This window comes from Protobothrops mucrosquamatus, unplaced genomic scaffold (assembly GCF_001527695.2).
Source record: "Protobothrops mucrosquamatus isolate PMUCROS unplaced genomic scaffold, P.Mucros_1.0 scaffold2534, whole genome shotgun sequence".
Taxonomy (NCBI): Eukaryota; Metazoa; Chordata; class Lepidosauria; order Squamata; family Viperidae; genus Protobothrops; species Protobothrops mucrosquamatus.
The window spans coordinates 22,966-40,212 of record NW_015388595.1 but is presented as its reverse complement, the minus strand read 5'-3'; the positions used below and the strand labels follow the sequence as shown (position 1 = coordinate 40,212).

Genomic DNA, 17,247 nt, shown 5'->3' with positions numbered 1-17,247 from the left:
TCTGTCTTCTGGAGTGTTGGCTATTCCTGCCAGCTTGGTGTCGACTGCAAATTTGATGAGTTCCCCATCTTCTTGCCAGAGTTGTTCCAACTTTGGAAGTCTTTAAGAAGAGACTGGACAGCCATTTGTCTGAAATAGTATAGGGTTTCCTGCCTGAGCAGGGGATTGGACTAGAAAGCCTCTAAGGTCCCTTTCAATATTATATTATCTTTTATTCATTAGACATGAACCTCAGTCAACTGAACATTCAAATTGGCTGGTGCTGATGGTTGACACGGGTTGCTACCAGCATCCTAGGTGTCAACCAGGTACCTCCTTAAAATATAAGATGTTCCGAGTAGTGCAGTTTTTTTGTAACATTGCTGGAGTTATTGCAGGAAGCTGCAGTTTCTTGTTGTATTTTGCAAAGTTTTTGGATATAGTTCCCAGTGCCCTGATGACAATGGGTATCACTGTTACACGTTTCATCCATAATCACGCAGTTTCGATGGCCAGGTCGATGGCCTTTCATTATTATAATAATTATTAATTATTATTATTGTTATTACCGTGCAGGAAGCAAAGGCAGACAATTCTCGTAGGAACGAGTGTGCGAGGTTAACTGTAAAAAATGCAAGCGTCCACAACTCCACGCAGTTTGCAAAAACGGCCCGTCTTCCAGTGCTTGCAAGCCATGCTGGAATTCACACGCTAATTATAGCAGCAACTCGCACGCGGTGCAACACACGCCTGGAGGGTGCTTCCTCACCTTCGCACCGAGCTTCGGCGCCCACGGAGGCGGAAGGCGCCCCGGCAGCCTCGGGGCTTAAACAGAGCGCCGCCACCATCAGAGCTGCTAAAATGCAACCGTGCAACGGCCGGGAAATCCCCCAGGGACGCGCCATGCTTGCAAAGTAAAGCCACGCCGCCCCTTGCAAAGAGAAAACTAGCAGCTGCTCGGGGTAGCGGGGCGAAAATCTGCCCCGGTTGCTAGGTGGAGTGACGTCACGCCAGACTCTATTTTGATTGGCCACAGAGCCTGGCAAGCAGCAGAGAAGGAGAAGAAGACGGGGCGGCGCTCCCGGTGCATTGTGGGTAGTGAGCGCGGCAAAGATGGCGGCGATCGGGATCCACTTGGGGAGCAGCTGCGCCTGCGCGGCCGTTTATAAGGTGGGGAGGGGGCTCGGGGCGGCGGGGGGGGGCAGGTTTACTGGGGAGGGGTCGTTTTTTTCCTTAAAAAAAGATGAAACGGGAGTAAAACCTTCCTTGGAAGAAAAGGGAGGGTCCTGGGAGCAAAGAGACCCTGAGATGCTAGCTTTCTACGCGAGGGGGCAGGGAGAGAGCCAGGCCTCTGGGGTGAGGTTGGGGGGTCTTTCTCCTGGGAGGGGTGCATGGCTCTCCTGCATCAAAGTGAATGGAAGAGGTATAATTTACAAAAAGAAGGGCAGGGTTAGAGAAGGATTAAGGCTGAGATACTAGCTTTCTGCTTCCAGGGAGGTCTTTTGCAGGGTGGGGGGAGTTGCATTTTGAAGCTGGGGGGCCGGCTTGAATTAAGACTTATGAGGTATAATGCAAAAGATTTTGGGGGAGATTGCAAAAGTTTATTTTTGTGTTTTGTTTTTGCAATTATGTTTTTGATAACTTGCACCCCTTTGGTGAATTGCTCCCATTTTTACAACATTCCTTATAATATTTCCTTAATCCAAAGCAGAAAAGCCATAAAATTGCAACTCCTAAACTGTTGGCACACATGTCTACGCTGTCTTCCACGTGAGATGGTTTGTAATGGGAGTCAGGTTTTTAGGGAATGGTGCTTATTTTTAATGGGGTTTTAATGAGCCTGGAAATGTTTTCCAAGCTTTTGCCCTGCTTTGATGTGGGATCCGCTTTCCTTTCGTCCTTCAGCACCTCGGAGACTGCCTTATCTTATTAAGTTTAAAAAAAAGGCCAATATTAAGGGGGAAAAAATGATTTCTGGTGGGTTTTCTTGAGAACTATGTGTAATACGCCTTCCAGGAAAAAGAAATTAATCTGTTTATTTACAAAACATAAACTATTTTTTGTTATGATTGAAGAATAGATAATATTGGGTCAAATTATTAACTGGTGTGCCTGTACTCATTGAGTTTATTTCTGCTACATTGAATTAGGCTTGTAGGATCTTATAAGTACTTACTGAATTGCAAAATGGACTTACTAAATTTGAATCAAGATTGGTCTGTAAGGATTTCTCTTTATTTTTTTTCCCTACCAAAGTAAAGAAAATCAGTCACGGTATCTTTTTGAACTGAGATCTACATACCTTTTTTAAAAAAAAAAATTAAAACCTGGATCTACTACTGAGCTTTTGTTTATAACTTTAGAAAACAGAAGGACTTTTTTCCAGTCTTAGTGTGTTGATGTGTTGTAGGATGGCCGTGCAGATGTTGTGGCTAATGATGCTGGGGACCGAGTAACTCCTGCAGTGGTTGCGTTTTCTGAAAAGGAAGAGGTAAATTTCCTTTTTTGTTAAACACTTAAGGTTAGAGTCGGCTAACTTTTTTTCCCTAAAAAACCCTCTTAAATGCTTTTCTTAGATTGTTGGTCTGGCAGCGAAACAAAACCGGGTGAGAAATCTCTCAAATACCGTAGTGAAAGTGAAACAGATCCTTGGAAGAAGGTATGGATTATGCCGTAAAATACCCTCTTAAAGTTTACTTTGTATTCCATTAGTGCGCAATCTGAATAAATTGTTACCTTTTAAAATGTAATTATTGACTGATCTGTTTTTGGCTATGCTTGTAAACTCAAGTCTCAGTGTTGTTGTTTAGCTGGTGTTGATTTGGTTTTTTTCATCTGTTTGTTTTCTTCCCCATTATTTAAAGAAGTACAGAAATTATACTGCTTAAACCAGGAATGAAAGCTGTATTCATGAAACTTGACTCCCATACAATGAAAACAAATAAAAGTCGTATTTTTGTTTGTTCTAAGTTTTAATATTTTTAAAGTACTTTCCGATTTTGCTTGTTTTCTCAGCTCTGGAGACCCACAAGCGGAAAAATACATTGCAGAAAGTAAATGTTCAGTAAGTGAGAGCATCCTTTGCCATATTTTTCCTATAGGGAAAATTTATGAATTTGTGTCCCAAAGGTGCTTTTTTTTTTTTCCAAAAGGCAACTGGACTTTCTTTGTTTTTCCTTGAAGATGTTTCGCTTCTCATCCAAGAAGCTTCTTCACTTCAGACTAAATGGTGGGGAATGGAAGGACGAAACGTGAAATATCTTCAAGGAAAAACCGAGAAAGTCCAGTTGGCTTTTGAAAAAGCACCTTTGGGACAAGTATGACCTGGATGATTGAGAATATCCATAGTCGTTTATGAATTTGTGAATCTGTTTATGAAGTCATCTACTACGGTTTTACAATTCACTTATTTGCTATATAAAAGATAGAAATACATATAGAAAAAGTACATTTTTAAGGTCACTAATGATTCTGCCCTGTATCTGTTGTCTATATCTGTTTGAAAAATACAAGACCATTAACAAGGATATGCCAGAGCAATATTTTTCCTTTCCATTTATTCAGTCTGATTGATGTTCCAGGGGAAAAAAGAGCAATCAGAGTAAGGGCAAGTGAATTAGCACATCAATAGAGCAATATTAAACAAAACAAACCTGATTTCTTAAGTTCAGAAATTTGATAGAATGGAAATAATGTTAAGCTTCCCTGAAATGCAGATGTTAGGTTGAATAACAAAATAACAGAGTTGGGAGGGACCTTGGAGGTCTTCTAGTCCAACCCCCTGCTCAGGCAGGAGACCCTGTACAATTTCAGACAGATGGTTGTCCAATCTCTTTAAAAATCTCCAGGGTTGGAGCACCCACAACTTCTGGAGACGAACCTGGTCCACGGATTAATTGTTCCAACTGTCAGGAAATGTTATCTTTAGCTATTGCTGCACAACATTCTTATAATTAACAAGATGCTTATGGTAAAAAAATAATAATGCATGAGGTTAAGTTGCAAAATTGTCAGAAGAATATTCAGGGTTTTTTGTTTTGTGGGAGTAGTGATATTTGTGGATTTTTCACATGCTTAATGTGGTCCAGCTATTCAGCCATCATCTGCACTTCAATTTCCTCAATTCCTAGCCTTGTAGTCAACAACACTTGGAGGTGCTGGTTCAGAAAGGCCACTGTAAAATGACTTCTTCATTTCTTTTTAATATAAACTAACTGGCATTGTTGCGTGGATCAGAAATGCTGAGATTGTTTCCTTAAGCAAAAGACGATGGGGGGGGGGGATTTGTGCATTGAAAATCTTCTCTCGTAGTCCAACTAACGACCTGAGGAACCCTTGGGGTTGATTTGTCTGTAGGTCACCGAAAAGAATGGAAAACTTACGTATGAAATAGATGGCAAACTCGTTTCTCCAGAAGATGTTGCAAAGTTAATCTTCAGGAAAATGAAAGGTACGGTATCCAAGTTGTGAAAAAAAAAAGTTAAGTTCTAGGCCAGTGATGGTGAACCTTTTAGAGACCGAGTGCCCAAACTGCAACCCAAAACCCACTTATTTATCACCGGGTGCCAGGTGGGTGTGGCCCACTGGATGGGCGTGGCTGTGGTGGTCATGGCAGATTGGGTGGGTGTGGCCAAGGTGGGCGTGATCACCTCAATGTTGCTCGTGGGGAGGGACACCTGTGGGGGCCGGGCAGGGTTGGGGGAGATCCAGGGGGGTCTCTGGCAGGTGGGGCGGTGGGCAGGAGGCTCGTCCTGCGGGGTGAGGCAAGGCGAGGCAGGGCAGAGGTGCCATTGTCACAGGGCAAGGTGAGGCAAGGGCCGGGGCGGCTGCTGCCTGACACCATTGGCCCCTGCACACAGAGGCCAGCGAGCGCATGGGTGCTGGGATGCATCCAGCCATGTGGGATCTCGGCGAGTTAGTGGGCAGCTGGTTGAAGAGGGACGGTTGCCATCTCCAGGGCATGGCACGTGTGCCCACAGAGAGGGCTCTGAGTGCCGCCTCTGGCATGCGTGCCATAGGTTCGCCACCACTGTTCTAGGAAATGAACTAGCTTTTACTGTTTATGTTATTTTATGCTTCTCTAGAAACTGCTCAATTCGCATTGGGTTCTGATGTCAACGACACTGTTATTACCGTGCCTTTTGATTTTGGAGAGAAGCAGAAAAATGTCCTTGGGTAAGTGTGGTTCCATGTGCTTGTTTGCCCTGAATACATATTCTGGAGTTAATGGGGTCAGATCCTATGGACAGAGCATTTTGCCTGGATACGATTTCCATTTGAAATCCCAGCTCAGCCACACAAAATGTCAAGAGCTAGATATTCTGGTTTCTCCTGTTGTTCTCTGGTTCTCATCTTTGGGAAGAGAAGTCACAAACAAACAGTGACAGCTGATCTTGAATTTTTTTCAGGAGCAAAACAGAAAAGCCAAACTAGAAGTAATTTTAACTATCTTTTACCAGTCACCCTGTTTGGCTTTTCTCCAGGATAGATACAAAAAGAGTTTGTAAAATAAGGATACTTGCGTCCTGAAATGAAGCCCCAAAAGCAGGGGTGGCGGACCTATAGCACGGGTGCCAGAAGCGGCACTCAGAGCCCTCTCTGTGGGCACGTGCGCCGTCGCCCCAGTCCTAGGCCTTCAGCTGGGTTTTATAAAACCTTTTCGCTTTAGGCCTCCACTGCCGTGTGCCAAAAAAAAAAAAAGGTTCAATCAATCAGTCAATATCAACTTCTCGCAGGAAAAAAAAGATCTTGCAAAGTTGGAATTGCTTGTTTGAACTTTTTAGTCCCACCCAGTCTGCCGTTACCACCGCAGCCACGCCCACCCAATGGGCCACAGCCACCCAATGGGCCACACCCACCTGGCACTCGACGATACATAAGTGGGTTTTGGGTTGCATTTTGGGCACTCGGTCTCTAAAAGGTTCGCCATCACTGCCCAAAAGCATATTTCATCTAGCTGGGCTATCACTTTCAAGTACAGAAATACCATTAAAACCCCAAATCACATTTTCATCTATCGCTAAAGCAACTGCTCTCATATTTGGTGTTTAAATATTGCTGTTATCATAGCAGTTATCGCATTACTGAAATGCAAATATATTAAAAGTAGATGCAAATTTGAAACGTTGTGAATTTGGTGCAGAAGTGAAAATAAGCACAAACTTTATGCTACCCTTTTTCTGTTACAAGTTGATGTAATATATGAAATAAACATTCCCCTAATTGCATAATATTGCAGCAAGGTGATACTAAGACACCTTATATCTGGAATGGTTCAAAAATAATTTCTCAATCCTGGTAACTTGAAGCTTTGTGAACTCTAAACCCCAGATGTCTCTGCCAAGGCCACGTTGAGTTGTGAAATTCTGGGAAATTATCATTTTTTATTTTATTAAATGTATAGAACCACTCCACTCACCCAGTAATTCTGAAGGTGATAATTTATACATCAAGAGCGGGAGTCACTAGTTTAGATTTACCTAGGCTGACATACAAGAACTATCCGCGGTTTTTCTAGTGAAAAAAGCTCTTAGGGTTATGTCAATATACTGATTTTTGTGGTCATATCTGTTACAGAGAAGCTGCTAAAGCAGCTGGACTTAATGTTCTTAGACTAATTCATGAACCATCAGCGGCTCTGCTGGCTTATGGAATTGGACAAGATTCACCCAACGGAAAAAGGTGATTAAGGTTTTCTCAGCTACGGGAATTGTGGTAATTTTTACACTGAAGTAAGACTTAGAATAGCCTTTTTTTGGTATTTATTTCAACCCTGTCGCAGATAAATGAAATAAGCCTTTTTTTGCGATTAATCATGATCAGAAATGGGCACCCTTCAGCCTGTATTTTATATTGAATTTCTAAACGGCATTCATAACAGAACTATAATCAGCCTGAGACTACAGATAGTCCTCGACTTACAACAGTTCATATAGTGACTGTTTAAAGTTACAACAGCACTGAAAAAAGCGACTTACGAATGTTTTTCACACAACCGTTGCAGCAGCCCCACAGTCACATGACGAAAATTCAGAAGCTTGGCAACTGACTCATATTTATGACGGTTGCAGAGTCCCGGGGGGTCAAACGATCCCCCTTTGGCGACCATCTGACAAAGGGGGAAGCCGGGTTCATTTAACAACTGTAGTGATTCACTTAACAACCGTGACAAAGTTTGTAAAACGGGACAACACTTGCTTAACAACTGTCTCGCTTAGCAACAGAAATTTTGGGCTCAATTGTGGTCATAAGTTGAGGACCACCTGTATGGTGTTAACACTTTGAGAAAAAAAAGAGATTTTTTTTTTCATTTTATGTTTTGCAAATGGAAGCCACGTGCTGGTGTATAAACTTGGAGGTGCTTCGCTTTCCATCACGGTCGTAGAAGTCAACAGCGGGCTGTATCGGGTGCTGTCTACCACCACCGATGACAGCATAGGTGGGACCTGTTTTACCGAAGCGTTAGCGCAACACTTGGCTTCGGAATTCCAGAGGTAAATGGTATAAAATCTAGAACCACGTTCGGTGTGACACTTATGGTGTCAGACTAGGGCAGGGGTAGGCAACCTTGGCTCTTTTATGACTCGTGGACTTCAACTCCCAGAATTCCTGAGCCAGCATGGCTCAGCATGGAAACCTCTCCCTTTCCCCTCAGCGTGGCTGGCTCAGGAATTCTGGGTGTTGAAGTCCACGAGTCATAAAAGAACCAAGGTTGCCTACCCCTGGACTAGGGAATGTGGAAACTGAGGGGTCCAGTCAGTCCTTGGCTATGGAAGATCACTGGTGAGGCGGGAACTCTCTCTCAGCCCAGAGAATGCTATATATGCTGCCTTGAACTCCCTAAATGGAACATGAAATATAAATGTAATAAGGTTTTATACATTGAACTATTATCAGCAAAACTGGCCACATCTGGCCTTTTGGAATGAGGTGAGCAGCTTTTCAAGGTAAATCTGAATGGCTGAACTTAATCAAAATGTAGTTGGAATACTCCTGTGGGGAAGAAAAGGCCGAGATTGCAAATTGAAGATGGTTGTTAATTCGCCCTGAATAAAAATCGTTGAGTTTAGTGAAGAATCGCTTGCTTGTTGTGAAAACTGCCTCTATGCCAGGGGTGTCAAACTCGCAACCTCATGTGACGTGTCGTGACTTTTTTCCATTGCCAGCAATGGGGTGGGCACGGTTTCAGCATGACGCATCCGGCCCGCGGGCTGGCAGTTTGACATCCCTGCAGATTTTTTTCCCCCTAATGGTGATTTTGTTATCGTTGTTCAGATCAGCTAAAAATAAGTTTTATTGCCTTTAATGGTCTCGGTAGGATAGAATGAAAGATCCTTTGTTCCATTTTAGAGTTTTGAAAGAGCCTGTCATTTCTAATGTGCATCTCCCTGAGAATATTAAAGGTATTTTATCGCTGTTATTAACTACGTCTATTAAACTGCCTGTTTAAGGAGCACAGAATAAAGATATAAATAATTTGAAATTTTTCAGTTTGTAATATCTGGCTTAGATGCAGACATATCTATTCAGCTTTTAATATCAGCATCATGCTTGATTTGTTTATACTTAATAGATTGGAACCAAAATAACATTTTAATTTTTTAATGCTTTTATTTTATTTATTATTTTATTTATTTTATTTTATTATTTTATTTTATTTTATTATTTTATTGCATTTCTGGACTGCCCATCTCCCTCAAACATCCAGGATAAATAGTTGCTAGCTTAACTATATGTTTTGTTGTGATTAATAACTGCATTATTATTATTTTTTAAAAAAAACAGATGCTATAGAAATGATGTGAGAGGAAATCCCAGGGCTATGATGAAGTTAATGAACAGTGCTGAAGTTGCAAAACATTCATTATCCACCCTGGGAACCGCCAATTGTTTTGTGGACTCCCTCTACGATGGGATGGATTTTGACTGTAATGTTTCCAGGTACGCTTTGATATTTTTCTAGCCTCTGGGGGGGCATCCTTTTTCTTTTTATTTTCATAGAGGAGGCTCGTCAACAGGCAGGCATGTATAAAATGTTTTGAATTTGAAGCTTGTAAACATTCAAAGCAGGCCTTTTCAATCGTTTTGTTAGCGTTTTGAGCTGGAAACAGCTATTTCAAATTTAGGCGCTTGTTGAATGGTCAGGAAAGGCTGTTTTGAGCGCAGAGCATGTCTTTGAAGTTCAAAACTGTTCCAATATTTAATATAATAGTAATAATAATAATAATAAAGTTGAAAGGGACCTTGGAGGTCATCTAGTCCAACCCCCTGCTCAGGCAGGAAACCCTATACCATTTCAGACAAATGGCTGTCCAGTCTCTTCTTAAAAACTTCCAGTGTTGGAGCATTCACAGCTTCTGGAGGCAGGTTGTTCCATTGATAAATTGTTCTCCCTGTCAGGAAATTTCTCCTTAGTTCTAGGTTGCTTCTCTCCTGGGTTAGTTTCCATCCGTTGCTTCTTGTCCTGCCTTCAGGCGCTTTGGAAAATAGCTTGACTCCCTCTTCTTTGTGGCAGCCCCTGAGATATTGGAATGCTGCTATCATGTCATGTCAGTTTTCATATTCCTATTTTTCAACAGTAGGTCCTGCAGGAAATGGGTAGATGATTAGGTAGGAATTAGTAGAAGACACAGCAATCTTTATCTCCTGCAGATGGTTCACGTTATTAATGGCATTTCTAGACTGCTGAATCTCTAAAACCATTTGGCAGTTCAGAAGATAAAATAAGCAAGAGACAATATGTACATGGCTCAAGAACCAAGACTGAGACGTGGATTACTTCTGAATAGTTTCTTTATTGTTGTTTGCCTACAGACAGAATCTTGCCAGAGTAAGACAATTATCCATCTAACTATAGATACACTCTGGGAACTCCTAGAGAGGAGCCGTCTTCTCCCTCTTCCTGCCCACCAGAAAGTCCAAACCTGGCTGCCTCTTTGTCCTCTGGGAAGGAGCCCCTCCCTCTGGGAATCCAGGCTCTATTCCACACCACAATACGACAAGAAAGTGTGCAAGAAAAGGTTGACCATCTAATGATTTTATTTTTTATTTTTTAATTCTACATCAGGGCCCGATTTGAACTTATTTGTACTGCACTTTTTGTTAAGTGCATTGAAGCGATCAAAAAATTGTTGGAACAAGCAGGACTTGGGACGGATGATATTAGCAAGGTGAGGGTGTCCTTTTATTCATTTTTTCCCCTCATTTAATTTCTAGATTTTGAAGGGTTTAGGGAAGTGGGGGTTTCTTGGTGTAGATGTGATGAGGAATGCTGGCTCAATATAAACTAGAATTTAACATCGAAGTCAAAGGAAAGCTTTTAGACATAACACTTATTCCAGAATGGATGCATTGCTACGTTTCAGATCTTTGACCGGATGTCAGAATGGGGCCAATATTTGCAGGGCTCAAACCATGTTGTTGTACATAACTAACCATAAAATGTACAATCTTGAAACGAGAGGCAGAAATAGGGATTTGTCCTTGTGAACCTGTAAATGTCATTACAGGTAGTCCTCGGCTTATGACCACAGTTGGGACCGGAACCTCCGCCGCTAAGCGATGCGGTCATTAAGTGAGTCGCTCCTGGTTTTGTTTTGTGGGGGTTTTTTTGGCCTTTTTGCTTTGGTCTTTAAGCAACTCCAACTTGCCCCAATCACTTGGCTTGTCAGAAGCCCAGAGAAGGTCACAAACTGGGATCATATAAGCCTGGGGTGGTGCAGTGCTTGAATATTCAGCCAGTTGAATTTTGATCATGTGGTTGTGGGGAGGCTGCAACAGTCCTCAGTGTGTGGACTGGTTGCAAGTCACTTTTTTCAGCACCACCATAACTTTTTACCAGTTGTTAAATCAATGGTCATAAGTAGAGGACTACCTGTAGAATGAGGAACATTACAACATTGAGTAAAATGTTCACACAGTAACGATTGTCTGGGTAAGACCAAGCGCGATTTACAAGGTGAGTAGTTTTGTTTCGTTTTGATGCTGCAAATTATATTATCACTTAATCATTTATATCTTGGAAATGAACTAGTTATGTTTATGGTAGCACAATAGTATCAGCATTGCAGAAATCAAGAAAAACGCTAGACGGCCCCAAAGTAATACCAAAAAAACCCCTTCTATTTGGTACCAATTAATTTCTGTGGCCCAGATGGCCTTATCTCTTTCTTCCGTTCAGTTGTGTGTGATTCTCTGAGACTGCTTGGACCCTGTCACTCCTTGCAATTTTCTTGGCAGGTATTTTTTCAGAAGTGGTTTTCCATTGCCTGCTTCCTAGGGTTGAAAGGGTGACTGGCCCAGGCTCATCCAGCTGGCCTCATGCCTAAGGCAGGGCTAGAATTCCCAGTGTCTAGCCTGGTGCCTTCACCACATCAAACTCTTGTCTAACAACCAATTCTCATTTAACTTTTGTGTCTTTAAAAAAAACTTGCTTCTCAATCTTCTAGGTGGTTCTCTGTGGTGGATCAGCCCGTATTCCAAAACTGCAACAAATGATCAGAGAACTTTTCCCTAATGTTGAACTGCTAAACTCCATCCCTCCCGATGAGGTCATCCCTATCGGAGCGGCCACAGAAGCAGGAATCTTGCTTGGCAGAGAGCAGATATTTTCAGATGACGACATGCTGTCCATTGAATGTTCTGCCAAGGACATACTAGTCAAGGTAAGATGGTTACAGAGATGCTGCAAATGTGACGTCCCTAACTTGTTGACCAATTTTTTTTTGACAACCCTGTAATCCTTTGCATCAGGGTGGAGTTGGGGCAGCTGAATGGAGCTGAGCATTTACTGGCTGGATGCCCTTCCTGACACCTATGCAGATATTTTCCCTTTGCGCCCCAGAGAGAAATTTCTGCCGCTACCTAGGATCGAATTCACAACCTCCTGATTGCGAGACAAGGGTTTTCACCTCTAGGCCACCACGCCACTCACTGACCAAAATTAAATAACTGTTCGAAAACCCTTAGGATAAAAAGATAGGCCCCATCATAATACAAAATATTCTGAACAGGGAATAAGAAAAACTAAAGCGATGTTGCAATAAACCACAATGGGATTAACATAAATTCATCTGCTTGCATGGGGGGGCTCATCTCTGAAGTGTCTGCTAGGCAGGAAAGAACCAGATTGGCCTCTGCTTTGTTGTGTTAGACAGCTATAGAAGTGTCATTTGAGTTTTTGAGCCAATTTGGATAAAAGGGGCAACTAAAGTGGATGTATGTTATTCAGTTTCCTCCAAGGAACAGGGGCACAATGTGTCACAAATCAGTATAAAATATGGAGTTCGGCCACTGTCACCTTCTAGGCCAGGGGTGTCAAACTCAATTTCATTGAGAGCCGCATCAGCATTGCGGTTGCCCTCGGTGGGGCGGGGGTGTGTGGCCAGGGTAAGTGCGGCCTACTGGGTGGGCATGGACAGAATGGGTGTGGCCTACTGGGTGGGCGTGGCCAGCTCTACATCGTTCGCGTCAAGAGTGCCTGTGGGGGCCTGGGCAGGAGTGGGACAGATCTGAGGGTCTCTGGCAGAAGGGGGGTGGGACCAGGGCAAGTGCCAAGGCATGGTCCACTGGAGGAGCCTCACTGTTCCTCTCAGGCCATGCATGGGGGGCTGGATGGTGGCGTGAGCTGCCCGGAGCCCTGAGCAGCAGAGGTCAAACGCCCAGCTTGGCCCTCGAGCACCTGCGGCACCAAGCCGTTTCCAGACGGCCTTGTGGAGCTAAGACTGAATGCGTTTCAGCATAGATAGCCACCACAAAATTGTACATTGGCTCCCGGCCGGCCTGGGCCAGGGCCAAAGCAGCGGGGGCCGTTCCCTCACTGTTTCCAGGATGGCTTCACGGGCCACATGAAACCACTTCGCGGGCCGCATCCGGCCCCCGGGCCTTGTGTTTGACATGTCTGTTCTAGGCTCTTTCTGACTGTTCAGTGGTTTTTCCACTCACAATTTGTTAAAGATTGGCCAGTAGCGCTGCCCTTTCTGCGTCTGTTGGAGACGGCTCTCCCGTCAATGAGTAAAACTTCTTCAAGGCTTTTTTCATCCTTCCAGGCAGTAGACCAGTTGGGGGCTGACAAATTCCTCGTGGTGTTCCCATCAGGAACGCCTTTGCCAGCTCGAAGGCAGCACACTCTGGAGGCCCCAGGAGAAATTTCCTCCGTCTGTCTGGAATTGTACGAGTCTCTGGAAAAGGGTCCAGTCAAAGAAGACGAGAGATTTGCACAGGTAAAGAAAAGCGTGTTAATTTTTTTTACAGTGCCGTTATATATCTGCTCAGAAGGAAATTTCTGTTTTTAGTGAAGATCACTTTTGACCTTACAGGCCTATGAATATTTTATTGATCGAGGTTCATGCTTGAATTGTTTTGTTTTTTTTTAACTAGAAACCTGAGATCTATGAACTGGAATCTGGTATAAAAGGCACGATTTAGAATGACCCCCAAAATTTGCTCAGGAAATAGGTGCTTTTCAAAGCTATTCTATACAAAAATTCATGCTTGGTTCCTTCAAATTTATTTACATTTCAGCATTAGTATTTAGAGTTTAGTTACGGGGATTTTTTTTAAGGATTGCAATCTTGTAATATCACAGGGAGAGGGCAAGATTTAAATGAAGGCTGTTTTTCCACTTTGGGGGGGGAACACGGATTTCCACTGAAATACATCTTTAGGGGGAAAAATAGCCTTATTTGGTATTTTTTTTAGAAATTTGGTTTTTTTTTTTAAGGTTTGCTATGTATCTCATATTTTTTTGATAAGATTTGACTGATTTCTCAAATCCCCCAAATTAAAAAAAAAATAAATGGAATTTTCCAGCATAAGCTTGCTGAAGTTCCATTACTGTTGACCTTAAACCTCTGTGAAAAGAACTGATGTCCTTTGTTATTTAGTCCAAGTGGAGGGTTAAAGCAAACTTCATCCTTAATAGTAATTTCAAAACCTTGTTTTAGCTGAATGATATATTTGTGGTTGCTTGTTTTTAACAGATTGTGCTCCAGGATTTAGATGTCAAAGAAGAAGGTCTGCATCATATATTAGCTATCCTTACAATGAAGAGGTACTGAAAATGAAAATCTTATTCTGTGGGTCAGAACCATGAGTATTTATGGACTTTACATCTCGGGACTTGATGATTTTCATATTGACATTTATGGGAGAGGGGGAAGATAACAGATTCTACACATATATATATATTCTGGACCCTGGAGGGGAGGTTTATGGGGCAATTCTAATTTTCCTGTTCAAATTTCACTCCCTCTTACATTTTGAATGGGCATTCTGCTCCCCTCTGGAAAGATGACATGGATGCTCAGTCTAGAACATGGGTCGGCAATCCGTGGCTCCGGAACCGCATGTGGCTCTTTGAGCCTTCTGCGGCTCTCAGCCTCCTGTGTCATTTGCAGAGGGGGGGCACTTGCGCTTCCCTTCTCTCTCCCTCTCCCTCCCTCTGTGTGTGTGTGTGTGTGTGTGTGTGTGTGTGTGTGTGTGTGTGTGTAAAAAAGAGAGTGGCCTCACGCTGTTCTCGGACAAGCTGACAAGCTTATTGGGCGGGGCTCCTGCCTTTGCTGCGCCTCCGCAGGAAGTAGCAGCTCTCTCTCTCTCACACACACACACACACACTCACACTGAGTGGGGGAAGAGGACTGGCAGACCAAGGGCAGGAGAGAGCCAGCCCAATAAAAATGTGTGTCAGCTTGTCAGAGGACAGCGTGAAGCCAGCTTGCCAGGTGAGCAGAAGATTGGAGAGAGGGAGGGGGGGGGGCGAGAGAGGGAGGGAGGGAGAGAGAGAGAGAGAACTCATGCACAGCAGCCTCTATTTCTTTTTAATTAAACTCTTCAATCAAGTCCCCCCTCCCTCGTGCAAGTTTTGTGGCTCCCAATGTTTTCTCTGGGAAACGGGTCCAAGTGGCTCTTTGAGTGTTTAAGGTTGCCGACCCCTGGTCTAGAACATGCTCACAGGGCACCTGACAACCAGTTATAAGTACAGAGTCACGTGACGGGGGGGGGGGGGAGAACAGTGCCACATTGTATAACAGCCCAGAAATGCTCTGTAAGCCATAAAACCTTTGTTCTATGGCTGTTGTAACTGCAAACCATCGTTACAACGGCTGATCGTCAAGAACTACCCGTGGTGGTCCTCCTTTCAGCTGCAACATCCTTGCATGGATGAACAGTTCCTAGGAGGCTGTTGCTTTTAAGAAAGAAATGAATAATAATGAGGCCCTTCCTGGATTAACATATATATAAAAGCCAGATATACAATATAGTGTCATTCTTCCGTCCCTCTCACACCAATTTCTGGGACCCTAGAGTTTAACCAAACGTTTTATGCTGATCCATACACCATTGCTGTTGCGAAGATCTAAATCAGGGGTGTCCAACTTTGGCCACTTTAAGACCTGTGGACTTCAACTCCCAGACTGGCTGGGGAATTATGGGAGTTGAAGTCCACAGGTCTTAAAAGTGGCCAAAGTTGGACATCCCTGATCTAAGTGTTTAGGAAGTGAGGATAAAATTTCTCTCTTTTCTCAGGGACGGATCATTACACGTAACCTGCACAGATCAAGACACTGGAAAATCAGAAGCCATCACTGTGGAAGTGGCCTCACAGGCATGATTAGAAAGCCCCTTTTCTCAGTTATAGTAAATTTTATTTTCACACACAGCTTTGGGTCTCATTCTTCAGAGGAACCGATAATAGCTAGGCGTCTTCACTATGAACTGTAAACTGTTTTAATGGAGAAGTACACATACCTACAAACCCATAATGGCAAATTGGCTTCATTTCAGTTTGTGAACCGTGTACATTGGAGAATCTATTCTGTTACTTGTGAATAATAAACCCTTATGTTTTTATATTCATCATAAGGCCGTCATTGGTGACTGAAATCACTGAAGTTAAAAACAACTACAGTAGTGGCCAAAATTGTGGAAACCTTTTGGGAAAAGTGTATTTTTGAGGTTGGATGACTAATAACACCCTTTTGGGGGGGAGTGGTACCATAAAATATATCAATGGAAAGATAATTTAATCGAGAATGTAATGCAACAAAGTTTGTTTGATTATCTGTACTGTATTCTATGAAAAGTTGTAGCCAAATAACCAGAAAAAGGAAGCACAACTTGCTTAGGTTGATATTGGGTAACTTTCCTTCATCTGAGCCAATGAGCATGAGTGTTTAGAGAGCCAATCAGGTGTCATCTTGTTTTGGCAATGAGCCAATCAGATCACAGTAGGATTCAGTGATTGATGTCATGTATTGAAGCTGAGAGGAGGACATGTGTCAGTGTGTTATGTGATCCCCATCAAGTTGGTTGGGTTTTTTTGTGCACTTTCATTTAGTGAGCTTGTAAAACGTAATAAAATTAAAGTCATTGTGCAAAGAGTTGACTGGTCGCCCAGAAAGCGATGTAAAATAGTATTATTAATTGAACAAGGCTACAGTTATAAAGAAATTAGAAGAAAAATTAGTGGCATTTCTACTGAACACTTTTCCCAAAAGGTTTCCACAATTTTGGCCACTACTGTAACTAGAAATTGTATTCCGAGTGACTCATGATCATGAGGATGGGCTGAACTGAGCCCCCATTAATGGTTTTTTGGTTTTTGCATGATTAAACCCATGTTACAGTACATTAAAAGGTTATTCATAAGCTTAATAATGGCTTCCAGTTTCATATAGGCATAATCCTGGAAGTTTGTTCAGTCTTACTTCATATAACAATAGGCCACAAATGACACGGACCTTCAGTGGGAAAGCCATGGGGGGGGAAAAGTCAGAACTGCAGACAACAAAACACAGAAGATATATGAACAAATGAACTCTGGGAAATTCTTTTATGGATGAACATAAGTGTATTGTAGAAAAGAATTTGGCAGCAGTCAGAGTCACGCCTCTTGTTAACGTTGGTTAATAGAGAAGTTTTGACGCCTGACTGGTGAGGTGATTTAAAGGCAGGAGAAACAAACTTTGAGCACGTGATAGAAGCCGTAGAAGAAAAAGGCAGAGAGGTTCCACCTAACCTAGGCAGAATTATCACACAGTGGTCCCTGATCCATTAGTAAAGCAGAAGGAGAGAACCAGCTCCTTAAATACCATAGTGACATTTGTACATGGGAAGGCATTCAGCATTTCTTGCCATTCAAGATCTGGAAACCTCAGAACTTAAGAATACTAGAAAATGGTAGCCATTACATGGAAATAAAATGGGGGGTGTGTGTGTCCTGCCTGCAGGTCAAGGAGCTTGGCCCAAAGGTCTAAGCTTGGCAATTTT

General features: G+C 42.8%; 2 protein-coding genes across 2 annotated transcripts in view; one reads left to right on the top strand and one right to left on the bottom strand.

Annotated features, from left to right (window-relative positions):
- CDNF (cerebral dopamine neurotrophic factor) overlaps positions 1 to 884 on the bottom strand; it is a 9,723-nt gene extending 8,839 nt beyond the window's left edge. Inside the window, exon 1 of the mRNA XM_015825184.2 lies at positions 749 to 884. Within this exon, the coding sequence (XP_015680670.1) occupies positions 749 to 884 (136 nt within the window). The remainder of the gene's footprint in view (positions 1 to 748) is intronic.
- A 189-nt stretch (positions 885 to 1,073) lies between these two features.
- HSPA14 (heat shock protein family A (Hsp70) member 14) lies at positions 1,074 to 15,850 on the top strand. The gene is made up of 14 exons (XM_015825183.2): positions 1,074 to 1,149; positions 2,390 to 2,470; positions 2,556 to 2,638; positions 2,995 to 3,043; positions 4,336 to 4,429; positions 5,064 to 5,154; positions 6,556 to 6,660; positions 7,311 to 7,472; positions 8,764 to 8,919; positions 10,046 to 10,148; positions 11,427 to 11,642; positions 13,026 to 13,199; positions 13,959 to 14,029; positions 15,505 to 15,850. The coding sequence occupies exons 1-14, from the start codon at positions 1,093 to 1,095 to the stop codon at positions 15,587 to 15,589; spliced, it is 1,527 nt and encodes a 508-aa protein (XP_015680669.1). The 5' UTR covers positions 1,074 to 1,092; the 3' UTR covers positions 15,590 to 15,850.
- Positions 15,851 to 17,247: the final 1,397 nt, after the last annotated feature.

Bases quoted from the DNA above. Each gene is read 5' to 3' on its own strand.
- HSPA14 (XM_015825183.2), top strand. From the start codon at position 1,093: ATGGCGGCGATCGGGATCCACTTGGGGAGCAGCTGCGCCTGCGCGGCC. The intron at 8,920-10,045 runs GTACGCTTTGAT...ATTCTACATCAG, and splicing joins TTTGACTGTAATGTTTCCAG to GGCCCGATTTGAACTTATTT. The intron at 11,643-13,025 runs GTAAGATGGTTA...TCATCCTTCCAG, and splicing joins CCAAGGACATACTAGTCAAG to GCAGTAGACCAGTTGGGGGC.